The 17142-nt window shown below is 37.8% G+C and overlaps 1 protein-coding gene across 1 annotated transcript in view; it reads left to right on the top strand.

Moving 5' to 3' along the window:
* The window catches only part of PAPPA2 (pappalysin 2), a 642477-nt gene that overhangs the window by 528218 nt on the left and 97117 nt on the right, over window positions 1-17142 (top strand). Inside the window, exons 17-18 of the mRNA XM_055111171.2 lie at window positions 4154-4289; window positions 4508-4724. Coding sequence (XP_054967146.2) covers window positions 4154-4289; window positions 4508-4724 — 353 coding nt within the window. The remainder of the gene's footprint in view (window positions 1-4153; window positions 4290-4507; window positions 4725-17142) is intronic.

Genomic DNA, 17142 nt, shown 5'->3' with positions numbered 1-17142 from the left:
ATGACCTGGAAGTTGAAATGCTTGGCTTGGGAGCATATTGAGTGTGTCTGTGCCCAGCAGGCAGATTGAAGGGGGATTTCTTAAGCCCAAACAGTTCTACATCAGAGACACTTTCTTTCAATCTTACCCCTCACCAGTGGCCAATGGTTAGATTGCGTAGTTAACATGCAGTCTTTGGATGAAAAATCAACTGAGTGTGTGAGACTGGCTTTCCCATCTCTCAGAATCTATCTATCTATCTATCTATCTATCTATCTATCTATCTATCTATCTATCTATATCTATCTGTCTGTCTATCTGTCTATCTCTATCTGTCTACCCATCTTTTGTTCATTTTCTCTTTGTTTCAAAATATTTTGTAATGAATTCACTAAGCTAATTTCACTAGCAATCCCTCTATCATGATACCAATTCTCAGACCTGAGAATCACTTGCTTTTCTAACAGTACTTGTCTCCTACCTGATATCTAGCTAAAGTTTTTCTTCCTTGCAAGACACATGCTTAAATTAATTTTACATTGTGCATGTAATATATGAAAGTAATCTCTTTGTTAAAATGAATAGTAAAATGTTAGATATAGCTAATAATTCTTTTGACTTTCCAGCACTTTGATTTTTTCTTATGGGGCATCAATGATGCACATCTCAGATCTGAGTAGCTCCTAAGGGGTCTTTTAGGAGAGCTTTGTCATTAAGAGGACAGCTGTTCACAAGCATGCATTTGGAGTGATCAGAAGAGTGTCATACTTGCAGTGGCAAAGGTGACACAGGCATAGAGCTTCCTACTGTCAAACTGTCTTCCTGATGTTTCTGCTTGTCTTTCATGTCTAGGAGAATAAATTCATTATTTATCTCTAATAAAGCAAAAATAGTCTGGACTCTCTCTATATATATAATGTATTTCTTTTGTACAATTCCTTGTATTCCTGTATAAAATGTATTCTCTCTCTATATATATGTATGTATTCCTCATTTAAATATATTTTTAAGGTTGCTCTTTCCACAGCCAAGTCACAAATGTATATGTAAAAATATATATTTATATATATTTTATGTATGTTAAAATGTATATTTATATATTTTAAAATATATATCTTATAAAATATATAAATATATTTATATTTAAAGTCACATATATACATATATATTTGTTACTTGGTTGTGGAAAGAGCAACTTAAAAATAAATATATTTAAATAATAAATAATCTGAAAGGATTTCTAAATTGCAGTGCCAATTCTAGAAGTTTCTATGTCCTTATGTACAGCAAAAGTAGATTTTTAATAAATACATTTTAAACTAAATTTCTGAAAAGCCTGCAAGAAAAATTATATATTTATTTTAAAGTATAATGTATTTTTCATAGACTCAATTTATAAAGTAGAGATACCAAGAGCCTACAATATTGATCATTTCCATGGAAGCAGATCTTGGAATGCCAGTTCACATTTCTACAAGTATCAACTGAAAATAGCATATATGAAATTTTTTAGGCTATACATTTCAGAAAATCATAATTCCCTCTATATTAAAATATACAAATATGTTTAGTTTTAAATTTTTATTTTTTTTACCTTTTTCCTACATTGTAAATACACTAATTTTTTTTTTGGAAATACAAATTATCGAACACTGAATTCTTACTAAATAATAGTCACCATTCTATGTATTTTTACCTGATTTCATTTAATAGCCATAGTCAAGCTGTCGGTAACATCTCTATTTCTTAGTAGCAGAAAAGAGAAACCCTAGGCTCAGAGAAGAGAGATATGTTGCTCAAATTTACCAGCAAATAAAGAACAATCCAAGAATCGAACTCAGGGTTTCTGCCTGGCTTACTCTCTCTCTCTCTAGAACTGTGAATTTAGTGGGTTCCTTTTGCCTCTGCTTGAATTTATTATACATGTACATGCAGATTCAGGCTGGTTTCTATTTTTGAAGATCCAGCAGTTATATGAGGGTTCACACTTTCTTGTGCTAGTTGCTGTTGTGAACATACATGGGGTCCGAATGAATGAAACTTGGCTACCTTTCTGTGTCACTGTGAAAGGAAATGCACAAGACTCAGCATTCCATAACTTGATCAAACACTTGTCTCTGCTTTGTGTAGCCTAAGACTCCTCTCTGCCTGTGTCTCCTTTGTAAGCCTCATCTGAGGTTTTCCTACTTAAGCCATGGCCTGGAAATCCTGGCATAACTTCTTCCCACAAATCATGGCACAGAGACCTTGCCACCAGGAACAGGCAAAGTGATTTGATATTCAAAGACCCTTGGAGCAAGGAGGCATATTGCTAGGAGATGAAAAATAGGTTGGAGGTTTAGGCAGCGACGTTCAAAAGGTAGACACTTACACCATAAGGCCTACCTTTATTAACTAGCTTAAGGTGGGTATCTATTTTGGGATCCAACAGAAAGTGGGAAGGCTGGGTTTCCTCCTTGTTGAAGCCACCCTACTCTTCATGCCTGAGTACTAATGGGGTAAAGCCACCAGGTACTTGTTTGGATTCTGTTCCTGGCTCAGAAAATGACACAGAACTTTCTTCTAGTACTCAGGTTTCTTTTGTGGTGTATGAAAAGGAAGAGGTTATGGAAATTCCCAGGGGGCTTTGATGTCATTTGCTGCTGGAGCTGAGGGCACTGAATTGGGCTCTTGGTTACCTTAGGGTGTGTTTCATGTCTAGCCCTCATCCAGACAGGGACAAAGGACTTCATATGGCAAGTGTAATCTTGGGTCTGGTTGTTTCTTAAGTTATGAAGAAACGTTTGTTACTTCAAAGAGGAGAAATAAAAAGGGGGGAAAAGACACTGTAAAAAGAGAGAGTGTGACTGGTCTTTCCCTCAAAGAAGGAGAGAAAGAAGGGAGAGCCATGCTGCTTTGACCACTGAAAATCATAAAATCATCCTAATTAAGCCAGCAGTGCAAATGAACTCTATAAACATACTGCCAAGGCTCAGGAAAAATGAGTCTGTGGACAAGGAAGAATTCTTGTTAAAATGAAAACATGTTTTACTCTCCTGCTCCCCACTTTTAGAGGAAGGCCCTGTCATTAGATGTTGTACCCTGCTTTTACACTGGGAACAATTTTCCTGGAGCTTCATCACCCTTAGAACCTGATAAAAAGCTATAGAAATGCACGTAGAACTTTGTAAGGTTCAGTTCCAGATTCTGATCATACAACACCCATATAACACCAGGGAAAGTTGGGATTTATTCTCAATGGAAATTAAGGAAATATTCAGCTATGGGAAATAAAACAAAAGTAGAATTACCATATCAAATAAGTCCAGTGTGGAAGATGAACACTGGACTCTCAGCAGTAGCAAGAATCTGCTCTTCATCTTCCAAACTCTCTAAGATGTTTCTTTTCTTTTCTTTTCTTTTCTATCAAAGGATTTCTAAGGAAAACACTTCCATAGTTCACTCTGAAAGTCTGTTTTAGTGTTAATCACCCTAACCATCTAGGGACATTCCTGAGTGATACATGAATTTTCCTGTGTCCCATTGTTGGCTTATTTTCCTGGCCGGGGACTGGGTATACATGCTTGATGCACCAGGAAGACACATAAGAATAAACAGTTTGGCAGATTCTAATTTCAGAAGCAAGAGACTCTGCAACAGCATATCTCCCATGTCAGAGTTCACATGCTATGTGAGAGGTTCTGATAAAAATTTTGGGGAGAGATAGGAAGATGGGGAAAGATAACTAGACATGGCAGTTCAGAACTTGGAACCATTTAGAGCAAGATGCTAGTTTGATGATTCTTCTCCACTGTTTTCACTTTGGCAATAAGGAGATATTTATTGCACTGGCTCTGCAGTCATTTATTGTCTCTGGCAATGGTTTCTTTAAATGATTGTTTTCAGAAATTTAAAGAAAGACAGGGTCAAGTAAAAAAAAACAGTTCAGGTATCAGTCTCAGAAAAAGATAGGATGTTCAGCATCTGAAAATTATCTTCTTTCCATTTGATCTTGTTGTTTGATACAACCTTGAATACCTTTCTGTGTCTACTCCATATTTTTAGCATTTATAAAAAAAATGGAAGCTCTTACTTTATAAATAGTGAGCTCTCTAAGAAGAATAAAAATTGTATAGCACATGTCTTGATAGCTCAATGGAAATAATGACTTATACATAAATGTGCTTATGCTTAGGTGTGTTTCAATAGACCAGGAGAGGCCAGAGCAATTTTTATTTTTTTGACAACTGATGGCCTAGTTCCCGGAGAGCATCAGCAGCCGACAGTGACTCTCTACCTGACCGATGTCCGTGGAAGCAACCACTCTCTTGGTGAGTCTGACAAATATCCCTTTAGGGTCACTAGAGGACAACCCGGTAGACCCAGAAGTCAGCTTGATGTCTGTCTTTTATGTTGTCTGGGATCTTGCCTACATCATACATCTAGGTTTTGGCATCATACACCTATTAAGAGGATAAAATGAATACAAGATATGGAAACATGGTACTAACAATGGCTGAAAATATGATTCATCTCTGTTTATCTTCAGGAACCTATGGACTGTCATGCCAGCATAATCCACTGATTATCAATGTGACCCATCACCAGAATGTCCTTTTCCACCATACCACCTCAGTGCTGCTGAATTTCTCATCCCCACGGGTCGGCATCTCAGCTGTGGCTCTAAGGACATTCTCCCGCGTTGGTCTTTCGGCTCCCAGTAACTGCATCTCAGAGGACGAGGGGCAGAATCATCAGGGACAGAGGTACAAACTTCCCTTTCTTTCTTTTGTTTCCTTTTCTTGTGGCTCTAATGATTGGCTCACATTTACATAGTGTTATGTATAGAGTGTTTGCTCAATCACTAACTGAAAAATGAATTTAGGAACTACTAAAAAGACATAGGAAGCAAGCAAAGAATAATTTGTGGAAGGCATACTTGGGTTTTATATTTTGTTCTTCTTTCCTTAGCTGACCATAATTTTTATGTAAATATTTAATGTCTTTACAAGGTCTTAACATCTTTTTTACATATAAAACCACCAACTTCAAATCAACATTGTTATATAAACTGCCAAAAATTCTCTGCCAAAAACTCAATGTTCCTTAAGCAATGTATATTTTTCCACTTCTTTCCACCTGGACAGTGTATATAGCAAGTTTAACAATTGCTTGCTAGGGTGTGTCATATAATCATTTAGAATTATATGTGGAAATAGGAAATGCATTAGCTACATATGTCTTTCTGTGGATGTCTGTGATTGTCATCCTCTAGACAGATGTGGCTATGAGGTTCACTAGCATCTCAGCAGCAGCTATTGGAAGGATTGTACTCACAGTGTTGGTGTGCCCAACGTTAGGGGAAGGAGCCTCCCAAACACAATAATCTATTCTGCATTTGGGCTAGAATCACTCTATGCATGGTCTAATCAATTGAGTGGGACTACAGGTGACAGGGTTCATTCCTCAGCAAGGGAGGTGAGATCGCTTACTTGTTACTAGGTGATTATGATCCTAGTGACAAAAGCTGGGGTTCCAAGAAGTGCTCCATCACCAAAAAGAAATTCTGGTGCCACAAAGCTCATTCAAGGCATCCCAGATACTCAGACCTCACAGGGATGGGAGTAGAGAGTACTGGTGTACTATGTTAGTTATCTATTGCTGTATAGCAAATTATACCAAAAGTCAATGGCTGAACACCATAAACATTATCTCACAGTTTCTGAGGGTGAGGAATCTGGATGCAGCTTTGCCGGGTATCTCTGGCTTAAGATCTCTTATGAGGTTGTAGTCAGGCTGTTGGCCAAGGCTGTAGTTACTCAAACCTCAAGCAGAGCTGGAGAATTCACTTCCAAGCTCACTCCTGTGGCTACTATCAGGCCTCAGAAGATCCACATCCAAGCTCACTCATAAGTGCTGGCAGTGAGCATGCTCACACAGAAGTGCTCAATTCCTTGCCAAGCAGGCCTCTCCGCAGCTATCTGAGTGTCCTTGTGACATGGCAGCCAGTGATCCAAGACAGAAAGAGAGCCAGAGACGGTGAACACGTGAGAGACTACCCAAGAAGGAAGCCACAGTCTTTTTATAACATAATATTGGAAGTGACAGTCCATTACTTCTGGCATATTCTATTCATTAGAAATGAGTCAGTAAGTTCAGTCCATACCCAAGGGGAGGGGTTGGCATAGGGGCATGAATCTCTGGGGGCCAGTAATAGTAGTTTATGTTAACTGAGCATTAACTACATGCCAGGTATTGTTCTAAGTGTTAGAAAGGGAGAAACAGTAAGGGGTAATGAATGTCATAAGGTTAACTAGTTCATCTGCAACTTTAAAGTCTTCTTTCTTAGTAAACAAATGCCTCCAAATATTAACACAAGAATGTAGACTATTAAAATAACATTTATTAGAATTATGGCCTCTATCTCATATATTTTCAAATTATATTCTCTACTGGCTCTACCTCTGGCCTTAAGCCATACAGCATTTCTTTCAGGTCCCTGAAACATGTGTTCTTGGTGAGCTTTGCACATAGTTCCTACTTTCTTGACTGCCTTCTAATCTTTCTTCACTTCAACTCATACTCTACCATCAAGATTCACCTTCTGTGAAGTTTTGGCAAACGGATTCCTCCCTGTTCCCATAGGACATACTGCATAATGCAAACTCTGCAAAAGCAGCTGTCACATTGGGTGATAACTATTTATTTACTTGTTGTTCTTTCTCATTAAACTCTGAGCTTCCTGTAGTGGATAATTCTGCTCACTATCTCTGAATATCTACAGAAGGCCTAGCACATAGTAGGTATGAGAAACTGTTTTGGATGACAGTTGCCGACTTTATCTCTAAATGCTCCATGAACAGAACTGAACAAGAAAAAAAAAAAGTAGAAGTTACAGCCTTTCTAGACATGAGGAACAAGAATTCCCCTTACAGTCATAGCTGTGAAGTCTCAACAAAGAAGTTGATTAATTGTAATTATTGTCGCTAGTTCTTCACTTCTTCTCATGTGGCACTGTGGGAAAAACAAGTTTCATATGCATGCATGCAAACCAGGAGAAATAGGATATGATTCTCCAGTTTACACTGTGTATCTGGAATGCATAAGCATTTCCAAACCACATGTGACTGACAGGAGCCATGCAAATTGACTTTTCCTTGTCAGCCAGCAAATCAGTGCAATGTAGTAAATTTTGATATACGGGGAGCCTAGTAAATCCCATATACTTTAATTGTGAATATAACTGAAACCTAAATCCCTATGTATTCTCAAAGAGTCAAAGTGTTTTTGCAGCCTGTGTCTGTCACAGTTGTATATGTAGAGGCACCACGATATAAAACCCTCAAATTCTGGGCATAGTGAGAGGGATTCCTGGCTACCTCCTTCTTACCCCTTATGACCTGAATTCCACTGATACTTACATGGGCAGGGGAGAGCTGACAGATGCCTGCCAGTAGAATATGTGTTATCCATTTTGTATTTAAACATTAATGACCAGTGGCCCATCCCTCCTGCAACACTGCACTTTAAAACCAACCTGATTGGCCCACAGAATCTCAGATGAAAGCCAGTAAACCTAAGTCAGCCTCTCCAGTGATGTTCATGATCTTTGTCTTGGACAAAGTAATTTCTCCTTGCTTCCCACTTAGCTACTAACAACACAGAAGAATACGAAAACTCTTATCAAAATGAAAAAGCAAGCCTGGCAGCCAGAATCTGTGAGGATTTCCTCCTGATTACAAATGTACTGGGGTTAAATTGAGAAACATAATTGGAAATCAAAGCATGCACGGTTTTTGTTTTCTGGAAAAAAAATGCATTTAAAGAATAGAGCCATACTAAAAGAGGAGACGGAAACAGGTTATTCTTTCTTCATTCCCTGGTTCCTTTAACTTGGTTCTGTCTCAGTCTTGTTTCTCACTCTGTTATGATGACTACCCAGTTTATGACCCTTTGGGCTTATTCTACTGATCATGAACCCTTTAGTCTTGAAAACCAAGTTTCGTTTTCCTGATTTTGGCCACCAGTGCTCAAGAAGAGCTTAATTCATTCTTACCCTCCAGTTGTTTCCAGCTCTGGCCACTTTAGGGATAGGTTCTGTGCAACTTGCCACAGTATCAGGATCAGGCAAACCTCCAACCATCCCAGGATTGTGTTGATGGCTTTGGGAAGTGGAAACTATCTATTTTATTAATGTAATGGGATTTGCAGTGTGTCTAAAATATAACCCAGACACCAATATGTTAACATACCTAAGTGAGTGAATTAGTTTACAGACAAACAGGACTCTTTCTACTTTGGGAATTTACAAGGTCAAGATAGAAAAGTTTAACAGTAGGCAAGAATTTCTGATGGGCATGTGGTTTCTCCAATCGAATTTTGTTCTTCCAATCACGTGGATAAAATGAAAAAATTGATTGTAACTTCTGTGACTTACCTGATAATATATCCATAAGATCTATGAGTGCTGAATCTTCAAAAGATACAGAACATTATCTCCTTTTCCAGGACATGGATTGATGACCATAATTGAAACTTTTGACTACTCTACTCATCTCTTTACAGCATTTACACTTTTTCTTCAATCTGCATAGATTTCCCAATCTACCTGGTTGAGAATGTGGTGTCAACCTTTTATGCAATTGTGCTTCTTTCATTTTTCCCTTGTATTCCAAACAGTTTTTGATTTATATAATTTGATATTAGATAGTTAAGTATATAATTTTTGTGAGCCTTTTATCTTTATTAGGATCATACATCTTGCCAATCCTTTTACCCCTTTAAATGCCTGTGGCTTTGTATTCTACTCTTTCTGGAATTAAAATGTCTGTCCCTGCCTTCCTTTTGTTTGTATTTGTTTGATAAATATTTGCCTTTCTTTTATTTTTAACCTTTCTCTGTCTTTGCTGCCAGTGAGCCCCAGGCACATAGCTTCACTGCACTGTTTACAAAGCTTTCAGATTTTGCCATGTCCAACTACTCCAAGATTTTATTCCAAAAGTTTATCCCATGATCCTCAAACCTCTAGGATTCTTTAGGACTCAGTAGCATTTTACCTTTAGGACATATATCTCCCAATATATAACGGCTTTTGCCACTGGTTCCACACCCCACCCTACCTCACTAAGACCTCTATACTTCCTAACCTGAAGTCTGAAATGAGTAAAGAAAAGGTAGTACTGATGGGAATAATGACTGGAGAACAGATCTCTGACCCATGAAAAACAGGGCCCAGTTTTCTCGTCTTTACAGGGGCCAGGAAATGAAGAAAGAATGATCTGTGTTTTTCTTTTAGTATGGCTTCATTACTATTCTCTCTTTTTCAGGAAACAAAAAGTACATGCTTTGGTTTCCAATGATGTTTCTCAATTTAACTCCAATATTTTTTTCAATCAAGAGAAAATCCTTACAGATTTTGGTTGCCAATCTTGGTTTTTGGTATTGATAATAATTTTCATATATTTCTATATTGTTAGTATTTAAATGGGAAGCCAAGAGAAATGACCTTATAGTATTCTTGTGAGATTGACTGAAAATAATACATGTGAGATTTGTAACACCTTCTAATACCAGGTTGGAGTACCACCTGTGGCAATTTTCACAGTATTCCCCATCTTTATTTTTTGCCAATCAGGTGTGCTAGTTATCAGTCAATTTGTTTGTTGCCTCTTGGTTCCAAATCCACCCTCTTCACATATATTGTAATAGTAGAGCTGGATTTTTATCACTATTTATCCTTTGCCAACGGGCATCATGTTACACATCATCAGTAGAGGGTGCTAGATAGACAATGCAGGAGGAGGGGTTTTCTCTGCTGTTTCTGGTGTAATTTCTTCTCTTCTGTTGCTGTGACATGCTTGGCCAGTGGTGTGCAGCCCACCTACAGTCAAATACAGCAGACATTTTTTCAGTTGGCTCTTCATCACAATAAACCAAACATGGCAGCTTGAGAAATAGTGATGCTGCTGGATTCCGTGGATTACTAGCATCCCATATCCCAATGATTGTACTCAAGACCAAAGGCACAATCAAACTTGTCCCCAAATCCCATCCTTGTGAATCTGTCTTGTACTATTAACCCCAGTACCATCCCATCTCAGTTGGGATCCAATAAGGACACAGTAATTAAAATAGAGAAGTTTCATAAAAGTAATTATTAACCAGTAATGGAATTAACTACTAAAGGGTAGGGAGAACTCTAACAAATAAAAGAATGATTGATAAAGGGAGCAACCATTACTTTTATGAGTGATAGAAGAGTATCCAAGAAAGGAACAAATGTGGAAGAGGCTCCCAACCCAAAGCTGAGGTTCAGATCTCACTGGAGGAGGTGCAGCTGTGGAACATTGTGTGGCAGAGAAGTTTGTGAAGGTTCTACAGAATGGAATGGGGCTGGTAGTCAGAAAATGCTCACTGGGGTGCAGGTAAAAGCTCATGAAGAAGCTGCCTCTGGAACACAATTGGGACTTCTGGAAAGCTGTCACTGTGGTGCTGCTGGAACTTTCTGGGAGTCTCCCCACTGGGCACTAATGAAACTTGATGGGAGACATCCACAGGGGTGCCACTGAGACTTTTTGAGAAGCCAGCTAAGATGCTGATAAGACTTGCTGGGACATGTGGAGTGTCCCTGAAACTCACTAGGTGGTGAGCACCACTGGTTGTCCCACACATGGCTGGAGAAGCAAGGACGGGAAAGCGCATAGGAATGAAGGCAAGCCTCTTCATCCTGCAATGTCTCTCCAGTGCCATCTACTGAAGAAAAAAGTGACATGCTAGCTGGTAAAGAGAAATGTTTTCATGGTCCAGCTCTAGTATCATAAAGCAGGGCAATGAAGGGTGGATTTGGAACTGAGAGGCAATAAGTTGATAACCAGCAGAGAAAGTCTTGTCAAATAACCAAGAGGAAACCCCTGTTCTCTGTGTCTTTCGCGTTCCACACAGGAGTTCCTTCCTGGCTTCAATACTGTTTTTCTTTTTCTTTTTTTCTTTTTTTTAGAGACAGGAGTGTCGCTCTGTTGCCCAGGCTGGAGTGCAGTGGCTCGATCTTGGCTCACTGAAAGCTCCGCCTCCCGGGTTCACACCATTCTCCTGCCTCAGCCTCCCAAGTAGCTGGGACTACAGGCGAATACTATTTTTAAATATAATTTCTGAATAGATTTGAGCTAATTAGAAATTCATATTTTTTTAATGTTTTGAACTGAAGCAAAGACCAACATAAAGTGTAAATACTTTGTTAGTTTATTCAGTATAAATACACATTCTGATTGAGATGGAAAACAAGTAACAGATACTCACAAATGTAAAATCATAGTGGGTTCTAAGGTTTGCCTTGAACTATAACTTATCAAAGCCAGGTGTTCTAATATAAAATTGAATAAGATATTAATCTTTTAAAATAAATATCCATATGGAAACTGGGGTTCTTCTCTCGCTTGTTCTCACTCTCATTATATGTGTAGTGTGTGTGTTTGCATGTGTGTATTCATGTGCGTTTGTGTATAGAAAGAGATAGACTGTTGTTCAAAAACCATTTAAGTGACTCAATGGAACAGGAATAATTTTTCAGCTGAGGAAACTGAGACTCAAGGGCACAAATTTACTTTATTTGGGATTAGCAAAAGTAAGACTGGAATCCAAGTAACTTGTTTCTGGGAAGGAAAGCTTCTATTATATAAATGGTGAACTATTTCAGAAATCGATTCATGTCTACTACTTTTCAAGAAATCCTGCCACCCTCTCTCAAACCATATTTTGATTCAGGTAACAAGAGTTTAACTAGCCCCCTGGAATAATCAAATAACAGCTGTATTTTACATCTACTTATGTGAACGGGCATATTTGTTTTGAGGAAATGATGACTTGTAAATTCAGGCTCCAAGTAATACAGGCAAGCTGGGGAAACCTGATGAAGTAGGTTACCAAGGGGAAAATTGTAAAGATACTTTGGACTTTTGGGAAAGTGTAGGAAATATGCAATTCAGATTAGGGCAATTTTATGGGCACAACCCAGAGGATTTGAAGACAATAGAAAAAGAGAAGTTTTGACCCAGCTCCTATGGGGTCCTACCCCAGACCAAAAAAATAAAAAAATAAAAATCTTGTTTCTTAGAGAAGAAAAAAAATCTGAGGAAACATATTCTACTCTCTCTGAGATTAAAGTGCATCTAATCCAGGAAAAGAAACATAATTTTGAAAGCCTGGCTTATGTGTGTATTAGTTTTCTAATGTTGTATAATAATATTACTATAAATATAGCATCTTACAACAATGCTTATTTATAATCTTACAGTTTCTGAGGGTCAGGATTCTAGGCAATGCTTAGCTGGGTCATCTGTAAGGCTATAATCAGGTGTCAGTTAGGAATGTGTTCTCGTTTGAAGGCTTGACTGGGGAAGGTCCACTTCCAAGTTCACATGGTTGTTGGTATTTGGTTCCAAAAGACTGTCAGACTGAGGGCTTCAGTTTTTATGCTGGATGTTGCACAGAAACCACCCTTACTTCCTTGCCACATAGTCTGCTCCATTGGGAAGCTCACCTATAGTAGCTTGTTTCTTCAAAGCCAACAAGACAAAGAGGCTCTCAGCAAGTAAATTTTACAATCTTTTGTAACATAATCACAAGTGTTACAGCTTGTCAACTTTGTATTCAATTGATTAGAAGCATGTCACTGGTCCCACCCACACTCAAGTTGAGGAGATTATGCAAGGGTAGGGATTTCAAAAGGCAGGGATTATTTTCACCACAATAGTTTAGCCTGAGATAGGCGAATGTATGCAGTAACCTTGGAGTTATCCAACTACATGTGTCTCATATCCTGAAAGAGCCACATGCTATAATGGTTTCAACTTACTAGACAGCTTAGGGCAGAAGGGATACACAAATAACTTGCTTGCAGGAAAAAAGCATGAAGGAAAAGTAGTGATTCCAAGAGTAAGGTCTTTTCATAGAAATTCCCCAGCTCTTGGTAGGTGGATTATCCAAGCAGTTCTCTACCAGAGAATGTCCTTGCAACTCTCTTTTATCTAGAAAAAGCACATCTATTTTATGAATGATACCTGTCCAGATTTTTTCCCCTTATTCTTTAGTCTGCTTCAGAGCCATCTTCTTCATGGCTCAACTGGTATTTTTATAATATCATCAAAATGAAATTTAATCAGTAATATTAATGTGTTTCCTAGAAAATAAAATTACAGTCATGTACCACATTACAACATTTGTCTCAATGAAAGACTGTATATATAATAATGATTTCATAAGATTATAATACAGTATTTTTTGCTGTACCTTTTCTATGTTTAGATTTGTTTAAATACACAAACACATCATTGTGTTATAATTGCCTACAGTATTTGGTACAGTAATAACATGCTGTACAGGTTTGTAGCCTACGAGCAATAGGCTACACCATATAGCCTATGTGCGTACTAGGCTATATCATATAGGTTTGTGTAAGTACACTCTTTGATATTTGCACAATAAAATCACTTAACAACACATTTCTCAGAATGTATCCCAATGTTAAGTGACACATGACTGTATATAAAAACACAAAAATTAAAAAGTTATGGTTACTGTTTCAATTATCTTTGTTCTGATTATTTTTATAAAGATGGATAATTGAGAGTTGGCAGTTTTGATCCAGTATCTATCATACACATATTTGACCACATTGGTGGTCATACACATACACCAATGTGGTCATATATCTGTATGAATATATGTGTCTGTGTATGTATGTGTGTGTTTGTGAATATGTTTCACTTCATACAAGACAGTCTTGAAAAAGGTTAATGTGATATGCATTGAATTATAAAACCAATTTGTAAAATAATTTAAATGTTTAAGTGGTTGTGCCATTTAAAAGAGCACTGTTGTTTTATTTTTAAGGTCTTTATTCTTTTAGAGCAGTTGTAGGTTCACAGAAAAATTGAAAGGAAGGTACAGAGATTTCCCATACACCCAATGATCCCACCCATGCCTAGCCACTCGTGCTATCAACATCCCCCACCAGAGTGGTACATTTGTTACAACTGATGAACCTACATTGACACATCATAATCACATCAAATCTATAGTTTACATTAGAATTCACTCTCAGTGTTTGTTGTACATTCTATGTGCTTGGGCAAATGTGTAATGATACATCATTATAGTATCACACACAGCATTGTCACTGCCCTAAAAATCCTCTGTGTTCTGCCTATTCACCACCATACCCTACATCCCTGCTGTCTCAAACTTCTCACAACCATTAATATTTTTACCATCTCCATCATTTTGCCTTTTCCATAATGTCATATTCTGGAAATGTCATATAGTTGGAATTACACAGTGTGTAGGGTTTGCAGATTAGCTTCTTTCACATTGTTATATGCATTTAAGTTTCCTTCATGTCTTCTCATGGCTTGATAGCTCATTTCTTTTTATCATTCAATAGTATTCCATTATGTGAATGTACAACCGTTTATTTATCCATATACCTATTGAAGGGCATCTTGGTTTCTTCCAAGTTTTGGCAATTATGAATAAAGCTGCTATAAATATCCACATGCAGGCTTTTCTATAGACATAAATTTTAAAATGTCTTTGAATAAATACCAAGGAATGTGATTGCTGGATCATATGGTTAAGAGGATATTTAGTTTTATATGAAGATACATTGTTTTTTAAGAAAAACATAAATATTGTTGTAAAGAGCAATGTCATCCTCAGATCTTTTTCCTCTTCTCCTTCTTTCCTTTTTTCTTTTCATCATAAATCTTTATTTTTCTATTTACTTAAATAAAACTAAGCCTGTACTCTTGAACATGTAGATTAAGGGTACCAACTCTGTACAGTAAAAAAGAAAATGCATATAATTTTTGACCTCCCAAAAACTTAACTATTAATAGCCTACTGATGCCTGAAAGTCTTACTGATAACATAAACAATTGTCCAGGCACGGTGGCTCACACCTGTAATTCCAGCACTTGGGAGGCCAAGGCAGGCGAATCGCCTGAGGTCAGGAGTTTGAGACCAGGCTGGCCAACATGGTGAAACCCTATCTCTACTAAAAATACATAAATTAGCCTGGTGTGGTGGTGGGCACTGGTAATCCCAGCTACTTGGGAGGCTGAGGCGGGAGAATCGCTTGAACCCGGGATGCGGAGGTTGCAGTGAGCCGAGATCGCACCACTGCACTCCAGCCTGGGTGACAGAGCAAGACTCTGTCTCAAAAATCAAAACAAAACAAAGTGACAACAACAACAACAACAAACAATTAGCACGTATTTGATATATTAAATGTATTATATACTGTATTCTTACAAAAATAGTAAGCTAGAGAAAGGAAAATCTTATTGAGAAAATTGAGGAAGAGAAAATACATTTACAATTTATTGAGTGGAAATGGATCATTATAAAACATATAAAATTTGAGTCAAGGAAAAATAATGAATTCACGCATTGTGTTATTATATGGTGCTATATGCAAAGCAAAAATCCTTGAACTGAGAATTTACCTTTTGCATTAAAAACATTTACCATTAGGCTGTTATTATGTACATCATTTGGAGTCCAGCCTCTAGCTGTTTTATATTTATCATAAAACTGAACATATACATATAATTAACATACCTGCCTTGCTTTGCTAACCATGCTTGTGTAAAGAAGAGTACCAAGTAATTTTCAAAAATGAGTAATCAGTGAATAATGTATATTTGGTTTGGCTTGCAATGCCCCAGACTCACAGATAGAGACCTGCAAATTTGTGACATGAATACTAATTTAGTCACCTTCATTGTCTCTGTTAACCTCTGTTCTTCAGGTTACTGTTCCCTGAAGCAGGGCCTGTGAAAATAAATAATCCTGGTAGAAAAATCAACAATTAGTCATCCAAATGACACAAATTTTCCCATTGCAGTTTATGAATTTGTGTAACATGCCATGTTAATCCTATCTTCAGGGTGACTTACTCTGGCTGCCTGGACTCCTCAGATCCCCTCCAATGGGACTGTGTGCTAGTGACACGAAAGATGTCTTTAGCCTTAGAAAGCTATTCTTGAGAAGGTCGATCTGCTGGCAGAGAAAATGTAATCTAAATCATTAAGTCCAGTGCAAATGATTTATGTGTTAACCTCTATTGTTCATGGAGAATTCACTGTAGATACGGAATTATAGGTGGGAAGTAGAGGGATGCAGTAGAAAGAAAAGGAACTTTTCCATAGAGCTTCACTTTTATGTCCTAATAGTCCCCAGAGAATTTCTGGAAGGAAGTGGCTGTCTCATTTAGGAGAGGTAGACTCAGGTGTGAAAATGTTTCTTCTTGGTTACACTATAGGTTACAAATTGAGCTGGAGCCAGCTTACAGGACATCTGAGCCCCAGTCAAGGGAGAGGAAGCCCGGGCACAGCTCAGTACTTTGCCATTCCATCCCTGCTGTAATCAGTCTCTGAGTCTGGTCTTGGTAATAGTATTATTTCATCTCTATTATCTGTCATGCTGCTTCATGCTTTATTTTTCCCTGGAACCCTCATCTGCTGCTTTACGGATTCCTATTGTGCTTCAATTATTTGGAGCTCAGATTTGAAATGCCAACTCTTTTCCCTCCTCTTCCACCTGGATTGGGTTCCAAACCTTTCCAGCCTTCTTCTTCCTCTGCTCAGTCCTATGTAGAACGTTTGGATTACTTCCCTTTTGTTAGCCTCAAGATGCGAAGGCTCCTCCTTTTTTTTTTGGCTTAGGGACTGCATTTTAAAGCATTTATTTTTTGACTCCTCATCTATTATTTTTATCATAGGGTTTCCTTTTAATGTTCCTGAGTGATGGGAAATGTTCTCTCTTGCTGCTGGGAAAGGCACTATAGAAATGAAATATGTATTGCCTTTCTACTCATCTGATTATCTGCCTCCTCAAAGTAGATTAACAAATTAACATTGAGTCTCTTATTTTCTACACAGTTTCTTTTAAGCAAGGAAAGAATTATAGCTGTTCAACTGCTCCCTTGCTTTCTTGCCCAACTTCCTTTTCCCATAATGATTTGTCCATAATATAAGAAGGAAGAAGGAAAACCCACTAGAGAGGATTCTGATTCCCCTGGCAGATGATGGCTGGCTGGCTGTATGACAAGTCAGCTTTGGGCGGCACAGTGAGCTATTTGAGCCTTTTCAACTGTTTTTTTTTTTTTTCTTTCAACTCATGAGGTTA

This window comes from Pan paniscus, chromosome 1 (assembly GCF_029289425.2).
Source record: "Pan paniscus chromosome 1, NHGRI_mPanPan1-v2.0_pri, whole genome shotgun sequence".
NCBI lineage: Eukaryota > Metazoa > Chordata > Mammalia > Primates > Hominidae > Pan > Pan paniscus.
Note: the sequence above shows the minus strand (reverse complement) of the source record. Positions and strands in the feature narration are given on the sequence as shown.